We start from the raw sequence: 12,920 nt of genomic DNA, 5'->3' as shown, positions 1-12,920 counted from the left end.
AATCACACACAAAAAGAGAGCATTGATGTGCTTCTACTGATTACACTGAGATGCAAAGTGACTTTCTAAAGCTCTGAATTGTCATCTGAACTCACATTTCTGTTCTCAAAAGCAGAAATAAAACAAGAAAAAAAGTTCTTTGGGATATTTGTCCTTGAAACACATCTAAATGCTCATCTCTTACAATCCCTCTACTTCACCCTAAACAGACTGAGTATGCAAAATTACCTTTCTAAAGCTGGTCACTTGGGAGGAAGAAATTACAAGAGACTCCTGCAGTTTTTATTCTGCTATTTAATTTGAATTACACCACAGCACTTTTCGCTTTTTAAGTCTTTCAGAGGAAATTGCTTTTATAAAGCAATAACCTAAGGCAGTAAATTTTAATACTTACTTTTTTTAATTGGTTCGTTATCTAATTGCATTCTCCCAAATATTTAAAAAAATTAAATGTACTTTAAAATAAGACTTCACCGAACATGGGAGATCTGTGAAACAGACAGTTGCCAAAATGAAGACTACAAACGAGGCTTGTACATTCTCTGCTGCTAAGAGGGTATTAACCACTTTTTCTTTTCTGGCAATCATGTTTATTTAAGATGCCTTTGATAGTATTACTGATTAAAAAAGTACTTGCAGTACAATACCAAGATAATCAAATCATATAGCAAAAACTTCTTCAAGATTCAATGTTGTTCTGCCGTGCATTTTCCTGATGATTTCTTGTTTGCTCTCAGGAAAGCCATTTTTATCTCTTTGCCTTACCTTTCTCCTGCAACTTACATATGGAAATATATGCATATTTCATAGAAGAGCAGAAAAAGAATCATCCATGCTCGTAAGTAATTTGACACTCAGATGATCAAGCCCACAGAAATGCTAAATAACATTCTTCATTTGGATTTCAAAAGAAAATTATGCGGCAAAAAGCAGCATTCATTTAGTGATACATTAATTTTTTTGAATATGGCATACCACATATGTCCCTTCCAGCAAGGGTGACCTATTGTACTCCAAACTGTAGGGCAGGACAAATTTATTTTGTGCACACAGGGCCAAAGCCCTAAACATGCACAGAAAATGCAGCACATCATGAAGCCACGGGAGTTATCTCACGTGAACTAACACCACATCTTTTCTTTGGGCACCTAATACTGAATACACAAGCAAGACTGTCATTCTGCACTTTCCTAAGAGGACAGCACATCCTTGGAAAGCCGGATTTATAAACGGCACACAGACAAAGTGTATTTGTGGTGGTTTTGCACAGTAAGCACACACAGGCAGGAGTCAAGGAAGCCAAACAACAAAAAAGGAGTTATCCAGAACTGAGAGCTGCTAGAGCCAGGACAATGGCTATAATCTGCTGTGTCCTCCTGAGGAAAACAAATTCCAGTCTGAGAAGCTGTCTGAGGAGTCAAGACAAGCACAGGTTCAGCCTCCCTGTAGTGATTCAGTCAGAACTAGTCCCCTATTATTTGAAAATTCCCTGCTTTCAGGAAGGCACACAGCAGGATCAGACACTGATCCAGAGATGGATGCACAACACAACCTCTGATTCAGGGAACTGTCAGAGAAGCAACTAAGAAGCATCACTATCTAACCCTCCTCATAAAAAAAAGTCCCAACATACCTGAATTTGGCTTTTTCATGAACCCAAACATATTCTGGATCTTTCAGACTCAGCCGTGCAAGATCCTTAACGGATTTTGTTTGTGTTGCAGAAAAAAGCAAGGTCTGGCGTTTCTTAGGTAGATTTTCTATGATTGCATTCATTGTATCAGCAAACCCCATGTCTAGAATTCTGTCAGCTTCATCAAGAACTGGATTGGAAGAAAAATTTGAGAAAAAACTGGTTTTAGATTTAGTTTTTAAAAAACTCTACATTAAATCCATATAGCATAAAATTCTATCTGTACTTAAAATGCAGAGATTAAATTAACTACTGTACATGACAGGAAACTTTTTAGATATCCCTGTACTTCAAAAATATGTTTTTAAAAATACCTGCCACAGAAATGGTAGCATTTCCCATAATGTATGCACTACAGCCCTCAGTTTCACATGCAGAAGCAAAAAGATCAGCATCTCAAGTAAACAGTTTGGAAATTTGCAAGCAGACTCCCTGCCCTATTACTGAAATAAAAGCAGAGAATGTAAAACAGTGCTGTAGTATTTGTGACAGAGCAAAACACTCTCCTGTACCTAAGCTGAATTTACCATTGAAATACAGGGTATAAAACAAGTAGCACAGAGACAAAGATTTAAAAGAGCCTAAATTTAATGCAATTCTTGTCTAACTGCCATGAATTGTACTAAGTGTAGCAAGCATAATTTCACATTTTATCAGCTTCATTAGCTTCTTAATTACTTCTAAGTTCCTCAAGCTATGCTAAAGATTATGAAGTTCTTAGTAGCAGGCAAACCTTTTCATGACACTGAAAATTTTTGTTCAGGCTGGAAGGATGAAAACGAACAATGGTAACAATGCAAACAAAAACAAAAAAACAAAAAAAAAAAAAAAAGGAGCAGAAATCTGTCTTAAAACACAAAGAACAATGTTTTCTAAAACTGGTCCAAAACAGACACACTGCAGTGGATATCCTATATTGCTAGTTAATGTCAGGAAAGATACAAGACCCATAGCCAGAAAGGTAAGTTTAGCATTAGAAAATACACATGTAAAAGTTTATAAGGGGCACTAAACTGGGGTTTGGGTTCCTTACTAAATCCCCTGCTTGTTCTTATCATCTTAAGGAATGCATGCTCAGCAACTGCTTCAGAGAAAGTACACATAAGAAAGGGGTTTTGCTGTTTTCTAATTTAATTTAAATATGTGCAAGTTTAAATGCCATTTCATCTACATACCATGACAAGAATAAACTCTTCATGCAAGGAAGTGCTGCACACAATTATGAGCTGCTACAATATATTCCTGAGTGCTTTCAAGTACTTAAAAAACTTACTCAACATTTGCAGATCAGATGCATAGAAATATGAAGTTTCATCCATGTGTTGTAAAAGCCGTCCTGGAGTGCAAATCAGCATATTTATGTGGTGGATTCTTTCAGACTCTTCCTTCAGATCCTGAAATGGAGTTAACCCAGCTTAGCTCTACTTGTTCACACTACAAGTCCAGTACCAGAGACAGTCAGGCCAGTTTAACCTATTAACAGCTTTCAGAAAGAATAGTCAAGGAGCAGCCTTTCCTCTTCCCACAGACATGCCACCATTTCTTCAGCATGCTCACACCTGTGGCTTGAGGAAGAAGTATTTCAGAGCAGTCTATATTAACAGGATAGTCCTGGAAGACTTGGGAGTAAGGTCCATCCAGTCATGGACACTGAAAAGACTTTAAATATGCTTACAAAAAGCTTCAAAAGACACAGAATACACACAAGAAAATAAGTGGGTTACTGACAGGTTCCCATTAACTACTCCCCTCCTCGACTTTTCAAACCCAGGGTTTCCTTCCTAAACTAGCACTTGATACAGCACTCAGTTACACTAAACTCCAAGAGAGAGGACACACACCTTTCCTCCAATGACAAGGCCAGCTGAGAACTCATGATTCTTCCCCACTTTACGCAGAACCTTGAAGGTTTGATACGCCAGCTCCCGGGTAGGCGATATTATCAAAACGCCCAGGCCATCAGCTGAAGTCCACTGCTGGCGATACAGGAGCTCCAAAGCCTGAAAGAAATTACCATGTTATCACCACAAAAATCTCAGAAGGAAAATGTGCAACAACAAACTGGAAACAAATTGTCATTAAAAAAAAAAAAAAAAAAAAGATGAAGACATGTTAATTAAAATGATGACACCAAGAAGCAATGCACATTTCACACAGTTTCATGATATATAAATTGTAACCAACGGTAATGATACTTGCTGTAGCAAAATTCTCCAGTACCAACCAATGACAGATAGTAATGGGTGGAAAAATTATAAACACTTCACTGCACAATTAATCCTACTCTGCTGAATTCTCGAAATTAGGCCATTTTTATGATAATAGGAATCAGTGTAGAAAAATACAAGAAATTTCCCTGCTCATAAGGTTTTGTGGCAACCAGGAACAGAATGAGCACCTAGAAGAATGTTAATTATTGAAACTTTAATTCTGGCTTATAGACTTGAAGCAGTATTATCCACACAGAGCATTCCAACTGAACTTGCCATACAGCTCACAACAGGATTATTCCTCCTCTTATGAATTCATACTGCAGAAACACTGTATTAGTCAGCTAATCCTAGCACAAGGACTTTACAGGTATGAATATCTGAAGACTTCTGAAATACTGAAAGCTGGTAAGCATATTTGCACAATTAATTTTTTTCTACTCCTCAGCTCTTTAGCTCCTCTCTTAGCCCTCTTCTCTAAAACTGTTTTAAAATAAGGTTTGTAAAACAAAGTACTTCTACTCTTAAATAAGAGAGTAATCTCACTTGTTTCTCAAATTCACAAGACTTTTGAAGCCACCCACATCCTTTTCTTATCCTCTACTAATAAGACTTTTTTTTAAAAAAAGCAGCATAAAGCATAAATCTTCTTTACTAGAGAAGGTATTCAAAGCACCTACTACTGTTATCACAGTTACTGATGAAATAGGCTCCAAAGAAATTTATGTTTACAAAAATGCAAGTAATGTTTAACACAGACAAACCCCATAAAAAATATTTATCCCCTTTGGTGTTTGTATCCACTTATACATGCACTTCAAGCACATGTCTCAATTATACTTTCAAACTGAAGAAATGAAATGCAGATTACGATGCTTTGAGTAAAACTGTCAGATATGTACATTCATATTGGGGTTTTTCATCCCACTATTCTGCTTGTACTTAGAAGCGATTTCTAAGGAGTTGACAGAAGTCCACAATCACTAAGGTTAATTTTGTTATATAATGTTCAAATTTTAACATTTTAAAGGAGTGAAAACCAGTCATCTAAAAAATCTAAGGAACTGAAAATCCACTGTTCTGTTTCATACACCTAGTTTTCAACTGCCAGAAAAATTGGACAACTAGAGTTGCACCAGAAAAACATTACTGAGAGAAAAACGAAGCACCTCCTAAATCACACAGGGCCTACTAAGGTAAAGATGAAAATGAAACTTTTAAATCATACAATATTCCTGGCACAAAAGATATACTTCTTCCAGAATCTCATGCAGCTTTATTCAATCTCTAAGTATCTTGGCTTTCCTGAAACACTCAGATCAGTTGAATTTTATCTTTTCTCTCAGGATCTACTATTGTAAGCTGACTGACATCAATATTTCACAGATGACTTGGTTTGAGTAGAAACAGAAGGATGTAAATTACTTACTGGAACAATAAAAGCCAACGTTTTGCCCGATCCAGTCTTTGCAGCTCCAAGTACATCTTTACCTTGTAAAGCCAAACCTATGGTTTGCCTCTGTATCTCTGTGACCAAACGATACTGAGCTTCCTGCAGTCCTGGTATTGGCAGGGTGGGAAGAGAAGAGAGAGAGTGGAAGGGCAAGAGGAACAAAAAAACAGAAGAAAGAAAAAAAACTATTTAATTTTGTCTGGGCCACAAATGCATTGCTCTGTTTAGAAAATGCTGTATATGGCAACACTTACCTAAAATTTAGTTTAAAGAAAAAAAAAAAAAATGCAGATGCAGATAAACAATGTATTCCCCTTTACCTTTATTATTTTCCAAAGAAAAGTTCTATACTCACCTTTAAGGGTTTTCTTTGACAATGGAAAATCTGAAAATCTTTGGATTTCACTTGCATTTATCTGAAACAAAATAATTTTAATCAATGCTTACAATCTAACCATAAGAAAGGAACTGAAGAGCATTCTACAAGTTGGTGTTAACATGTAGTAGTTCAGTATAACCTGATTCAAGTTAGCTAGTCAGGCAAACTATACTAGTTTGACCTAATCTAAACCACTGATTTACCATAAACGATTCGGTAAGTAATAATATACTTGAATAATGCAGGCTAATAGCACAATTTAAAGCTCAGACCACCATGAAATCACAGAGCAATTTAGACAGAAGAGGACCTCAGGAGACACATACCTCACATACCTTACTAGAGCCCAGATGTCCTTTTCAGATCTGTGTTTTCAGATCCCAGCAGGGATCTACTGGGAATATATGGTCATCCTTGCTGCAGGGTATATTTGGGCACCCAGAGCTGCAGCAATATTACATCTACCTGACTGGGAAAAGAAGAGCTCACCTATGTCCAGAGACTCACCAGATTCACCAACCTCTAGCACTTGGTGTATTTAAATTTTTAGAGCTGTCCTACAGGGTTAAAAAAATAGTAAAAAAGTAGTTTATTGTCCTGACACCTACTAACTTCGTTCTCTGTATGCACCCATATTTGAGAGCTGTGAATTATATACAAAAACAGAGTCCCCAATAAAATGTGTTTGAGTCCATGTGTTTGCTCAATGATTTACAAAGATGAGGTGTCAAGTAGAGCTCTTGGGAAAAATGTAGTATTTTCCTGCTGTTCTAGCAGATGTGAAGAGTTTTCACCAGCAAAGTTCACAATTAACAGTAGCAGGACAAAAAAACTCCACAACACTCAAGAAAAAAAAAAAAAAGAAAAAAAAAAGAAAAAAAAAAAAAAGAAAAAAAAAAAAAAAAAAAAAAAAAAAAAAAAAACAAAAAAAAAAAACGAAGCCACTGTATTTATAAAGCCTGAAAAAGAAGGTAGACTATACAGCTTTGAATGCATGCTGACTAAAATCCATAAACTGAGATTTCAAAACGTCAAACTTGGAGCTTACAACTCATGCATTTCTAAGTGGTATTGTTTATCTCTAACCAACTGCAGAACAGAAATCTCCCAAATCAGGGAACAAGCAAAATAGTCTTCAGACTATTTTAACACTTTGTGTTTAACAATTCCAGAGAAGGCTTCAGATAAAGAGCTACTGAGCTGTCAGATCAGCCTTGTATCTCCTTGAAGTACCAAGCCTTTTACTGCCTCTGCCTGTTACAGAAAACTGAGAGGTTATAGCTGTTTAAAGCATCCAAATCACAACAGCCTGGTTCTCCCCAGTAAAATCAAGACAAGTAATTTAATACATGAATTTAATCTCTAGAAGGTAAAAATAAGTAAAAGGTAATAACACTCTTATTAAAACCTGGGTTTGACACGTTTCAAGGCAAAACTCTTGCAAGGTAGATTTCAAACTTTGACTGTGTCGTAACAGAGCAATTAAACTCTTGCCAAACATTAGTTTGGGGGACGGAAAAAATCCCACCACAATCACCATAAAAAAGGACTTTTTTTGACTTTCATAAATTGGAATTCTTGACAAGTACTTACAAATTCAGTTGGTAATTCCCAGTCTTGCTATTTTGCATGCTAAATATTTACAATTCAGTGATGTATACAGTTTCTGGTTAATTTCAAAGAGACACTCTACATAGAAAAAGAGTAGGCCTACAGGAGGGAAAAGTATTCTACTAACATCAAAAGAGAATTCATGCAATTGATTATGTGCAGCTAAAGGGATAGATTTTAACAGGTTTGTGCTACATCAAATGGCTATTGCAGCAATCTGAAATCGTTCTAAATAATTGAAGTATTTCAGTAGTCAACTTCTTTTTCACTCTAGATGACTCAGTGAGAATAGATGTATTAATCAAAAAAAGAAAATATTTTTCCATTCTACCTTGAACTGCTCTAAATCAATTTAGAAATCATTACATGCATAAGCCTAGCTCTTTCAAAGATGTCCAAGGAAAAAAGTGAGAACAGTATTAAAAGAGCAAGGAATGTTGGGAAAGGCCATGTCACAAAGCTTCCTGTATTTCTCTGCCTTACATACTTCCAGGAGCTGAATAATGTTATGTTGTAGTACCCTTAAACTCCAAAGGTGCTGGTATATTTTTAAGTCATGTCCAAATGGAAGGCATAAGAAGGACTGATGTCTGAGGTAGATCTTCTGATAGTCTTATTCCACATCTTCATGCACCAGTGCAAAACACCACCAGCTTCTACTTAGTTTGTTTCCCTGTCCAAAGTCACTACCTCTGGCCTCATCTGCTGGGACCCCTTAACGTGAGCTCTCTCTAATCACCTCCATATGACAGCAGACAGCTCATTTCAAACACTTCAAATGCTATTCTGACCTAACTCAACTACTTTGACACTGAGCAGACTAGAAAGGATTCCTCACAAACAGATCCCTGGCACATCAGTTAGGCTGTTAATGCTTTTCATGAGCACAACTGTTTGGAAAAGACCATGTCCACCAATGGCCTGGTAGTCAGGCAATAAAGTCACTGAACCAACAGCAAACAGCTCATCTATGAACACATAACACAGAAAATGCTCCCATGATATGGACATATTGGAACTAAATTTCACTTTTTTCATCTATGCTGCCACACACTTGCCATCACATGTCAACAAATGAAAAAAAAAAATCCAGTAACAAAGTATAGTTGGTTGAGTCTTCATTATAAATTTTGTCATGTTTATCCACCACAGTCATTCTCGCACATGAAATTATGGACAGGAAACCAAGCTGGATCATCTTGCATCCATCAGCCATTCTACCACTATTCCATGCACACCCTGTGTGCCAGAGACCCCAGCCACTGCTCTTCACAGAGAGGAGCTTACCCAAGAGCTTTCTACTTCCCTTGTCCCTAAGGGATCTGCATCATGCAGAACTCACTGGAGACCCCTGAAGATCCAAGCACATGGCACTTCTTCACAGTTCCTACTCCCACTTTAACCAGATCCAGGATAATACAGAAGAAACACTGGAGACCCAGTGGAAAACCTTGTCAGGGACCAGAATAGAATATCTGACAGACTGAAGACATAAAATTAGGTGGGCATTCAACCATATGTTCACAGGCAAGAGGATCCCAGAGCAAAAAGACAGCAAAATCCCAGCAGAGGTGAGACCAGAACTCACAGAGCTTTTAAGAGCCCCCGGAACTATCCTAATACAAGCATAGGTTTACTCTTTCTTAATTCTGATGAAAACATGCCTGAAGGTTACAAGCCTCTGTTCTTCAACATCTACAAACACACACAAACACAACCTTCCACTATCCAATCCCTACCTCTGCTGCCACAAGCTGGACAGTGACACACAATCCATGCCCAGAAACAGACACATGTGCAGTCACATCAGTGACATGGAAACATCCATGGCCATTCACACAGCCATGGAGCAGAGTAGAGGAACATGCCATTGGCTTTCAAACAGCAAAGCAGACGATCCACTGAAGCTCAAGAACACTAACTTGCTGGATCTTAACTAACGGAGCTAACACGACCTCTTTACGGTAACAGATGTTTCCTCTATACCTCTTGTCATTACTTTCTGCTCAATCGAATTACAACCACCAAAAAGGCATTACCACCAGCTGTGCCGAGCGCGGCATAACCCCGTACAACTGCCCTGCAAACTCAGCAAAAGTTGGCAGGAGACAGAGCAGCACCACAGGCAGGACACCTCTAACCCGTAATTCACAACTACAGTGCTTTCCGCTGATCAGCGCGATTCCAAAGCCGACTGTCTCCCGCAGGAATTCCAGGAGATTTGGGTGACAAAACCAACACCATTCACTTCAGGTCTCGCGGTCAAATACCTATTTCCTGGCTTGAGACTAAACAACACATTCATTTATACTGATGGTTTGCCTGTCATGCGTCTTCTATGGAGACAAACGTGCCTTATCCCCAACAGGGAGATATATCCACGTTTCCTGGTGAAAAGGGCCATGTGCCCCTGGTTACAACCACCTGCTTCAGCCTCCTCCTCGCTGCCCTCCTAACCACAAACTCCCCCGCCCGAGGGTCCCACTGCCCCCGGCTCCACAGCCTGTCCAGTCACCTCCAGCAGAGCCACTGGAACTGCGGCTACCGGGCCCGGCTCCTCTGCCTGGGGAAAAACAACAGAACACCTCTACCCGGCATCAGTGAAAGCCCTGTGCCCGCCTCACGACAGTGCCACCCAACACACCTCCTACAGAAGCACCGACAGTCCGCCGAGGACCCACACACAGACACCACCGCACCTCCTCCCGGTTCTATCCACACACACGCCACCCGAGGAGAGGAGCCGCTTTTTCCCGCCCCGCACAGCCCCTCGCTCCCCGGCCCGGCCGTACCTCGGGGTAGCGCTGCACCAGGCGCCCGATGTTCTCCCGCTCCACCTGCCACTCGGGCCGCTTCCTCTCCTTGCGCTGCAGCCGCAGCCTCTTCGTCCGCCGGGTGTATTTCTTCTTCCAGCGCTCGAAGCTGCGCACGGGGTCCATGGCGGCCGCCGTAGCCGCGCCGCCGCCGGGCCGGCCCATGCTGCCCCACCGCCCCGCGTGGGTCCCGCCGGGCCGGGCGCAGGCGGAGCGCGTCATGGGGCCGCGCCATGGGATCGCGCCATGGGATCGCGTCATGGGATCGCGTCATGGGGCCGCGCCATTGGGACCGCGACATTGGGTCCGCGCCGCCGGCAGGCCCGGCCCGGCCCGGGGGGACTGTGCCGGTGCTGGGGAAGGTCGCGATTTGTGGAGTTTTCCCCCCAGAAAATGAGTTCGTGCCGCAGCAAGGGAAATACGCTGTGATAGAGATTGTAAAACGGAAAGGGGAAAAAAAAATACAGCCGTAATAGAAAAGGGGTATGTGCTTAGTGCTGGCGTAAATTTTGTCCTCAGCAGTGTGGGGGCGTGGGGGAATCACAGAAGCATAGAATGGATTTGTTTGGAAAGGTGACCCAGTCCCAGGTCCTCTGCCGTGGGCAGGAGCACCGTTCACTAGACCAGGCTGTTCAAAGCCCCATCCAACCTGGCCTTGGACACTGCCAGGGATGGAGCATCCACAGCTTCGCTGGGAAATCTGTGCCAGTGCCTCACCACCCTGATAGTGAGGAATTTCTTCCAAATGTCTAATTTAAACCTGCTCTCTTTTAGTTTGAATCAGTTCCCCCTTATTTATCGCTACCTGCTCTTGAGAAAAGTCCCTCTCCAGCTTTCTTGCAGCACCTCCCCGCCAGGTATTTGAAGGCTGCAATTAGGTCTTCACCCTGTTCTAAATGCATATTATATAGTCGGCTTTTCACAAATATTAACATGAATACTATATGTATGATTGCACAGTATTATGTTTTATTAATAGAGTTTAGAAAGGTAATGAATGTATATTTTTTTTGTACCGGAGAGTTAACAGTAAAAGACTGGGTTTTGTTTTTTTTTTCTTCTTTTTGTAACATCTAAACTGACCAAGCCAGAAGGTATGGGGGGAGGGAGGGGGTGTCATCATCTTGTAACCCTGCATAAAAGACTGCTAATATTCTGGTTTTTTATCCAAATGAAAATAACCAAAAAACCTCAAGAGAAAGATTTATACCCATGTTACCAAACAGAGTGGAAGTCACCCATTAATAAATCTGCCAGATAAGATAACTGGGAATACTTGAAACAGATACAAACTCAAAAGGAATGTTTGAATCATTTATTAAAATCTACTGAATATGCAACACAGTGCTCCTTAAAGAAAGAGGTCTGAAAGGGTGAAGTGCATGCTGCTGGCAGGCTTTGTGCCAAGCACCCTCGACCAAGAGAATTTCACCTTTCTGTCTCCTAATTGTCCGTTTTTAATTTTTATTAAACTTATAAATCTCTCAGAGAGAGTGGAACTCGTTTCTCACAACCCCAAAGCTGCCTCTTTTCCAGACTGAACAATCCAAATTCTCGGCCTTTCCCCACAGGAGAGGTTCTCCATCCCTCAAATCATCCTGGCGTCCCTCCTCTGGACTGGCTCCAGCAGGTCCCTGTCCTCCCTGTGCTGGGAGCCCAGAGCTGATGCAGCACTGCAGGTGGGGTCCCAGCAGGGCAGAGCAGAGGGGCAGAATCCCCTCCCTGGCCCTGCTGCCCACACTGCTTTGGATGGAGCCCAGGACACGTTTGGCTTTCTGGGCTGTGAGTGCACACTGACAGCTCATGTCCAGCCTCTCACCCACCAGCACCACCAAGCCCTTCTCAGCAGGGCTGCTCTTCATCTGTCTCCAGCCTGTGTTCATACTGGGAGTTGCCCAGACCTGTGTGCAGCACCTTGCACTTGGTGCTCTTATACCTCATGAAAGTCCCACAGGCCCAGTTCTCAAGCTTGTCCAGGTCCCTCTGGATGGCATCCCATCCCTGAGGTGTGTCAGCCACGCTACTCAGCTTGGTGTCATAAGCCCCTTTTAGATACTGGAGGGCCTGGAGCCTTCTCTTCTCCAGGCTAAACAGCTCCCTCAGCCTCTCTTCATGGGAGAGGTGCTCTATCACTCTTATCATCTTTCATGGCCTCCTCTGGACTTGTTCCAACATGTCCATGTCTTTCTTGTATTGAAGACCCCAGAGCTAGAGTGAGTACTCTGGAGCTGAAATCAGGAGGAAGAGTTCTATGTCAAGGCTGTTAATGATTTGTTTGCTCATTTGTTACAGGGAAAAACTGACAAATTTGGAAAAATCAAAACCCAGTTGAAAAACATAGAGCCGGGCTCATGTTTAAGGTGCTGGGTTTAAGCTCTGGCATGTGCTTTGACCCTTCATAATACAGCTGTAGTCAGTCTTAGTGGCCTTGGCTCAGAGCCTTGAACTGTGCAAAGGGTTAGCAGAAAGTCGCAGGGAAAAATGCAAACAGAGTTGTTTTACACTGCATGGTGTAAGGCTGGTGTCCATAAGAGGCACATATTTCTCAACAAACTAGATTTAGCCAACCTGCAGATTTATATTACGCTATCTTTGCGTTCACCAATCTTTAACCCCTCCCAGCAGGAAGGTCTGCATTGCTCTGCAGTTGTTCAGTGGTCAGAAACAATTTGCTGAGTCAGTTTTAGCACTTCATCAGCACACAGAATTAAAAACAAAAACAGCCTGTGGAATTATTGTGCCACATCAGGAAGAGAAAATT

At 41.3% G+C, this 12,920-nt stretch overlaps 1 protein-coding gene across 1 annotated transcript in view; it reads right to left on the bottom strand.

Moving 5' to 3' along the window:
• LOC136357602 (probable ATP-dependent RNA helicase DDX10) overlaps positions 1 to 10,339 on the bottom strand; it is a 157,941-nt gene extending 147,602 nt beyond the window's left edge. The window contains exons 1-6 of the mRNA XM_066313022.1: positions 10,139 to 10,339; positions 5,712 to 5,772; positions 5,333 to 5,463; positions 3,535 to 3,693; positions 2,967 to 3,087; positions 1,634 to 1,823 (exon numbers count right to left, since the gene is read on the bottom strand). Coding sequence (XP_066169119.1) covers positions 1,634 to 1,823; positions 2,967 to 3,087; positions 3,535 to 3,693; positions 5,333 to 5,463; positions 5,712 to 5,772; positions 10,139 to 10,324 — 848 coding nt within the window. The 5' untranslated portion in view covers positions 10,325 to 10,339. The remainder of the gene's footprint in view (positions 1 to 1,633; positions 1,824 to 2,966; positions 3,088 to 3,534; positions 3,694 to 5,332; positions 5,464 to 5,711; positions 5,773 to 10,138) is intronic.
• Positions 10,340 to 12,920: the final 2,581 nt, after the last annotated feature.

This window comes from Sylvia atricapilla, chromosome 2 (assembly GCF_009819655.1).
Source record: "Sylvia atricapilla isolate bSylAtr1 chromosome 2, bSylAtr1.pri, whole genome shotgun sequence".
Taxonomy (NCBI): domain Eukaryota; kingdom Metazoa; phylum Chordata; class Aves; order Passeriformes; family Sylviidae; genus Sylvia; species Sylvia atricapilla.
The sequence above is the reverse complement of the archived record's forward strand: the minus strand, read 5'-3'. Positions and strand labels throughout refer to the sequence as shown.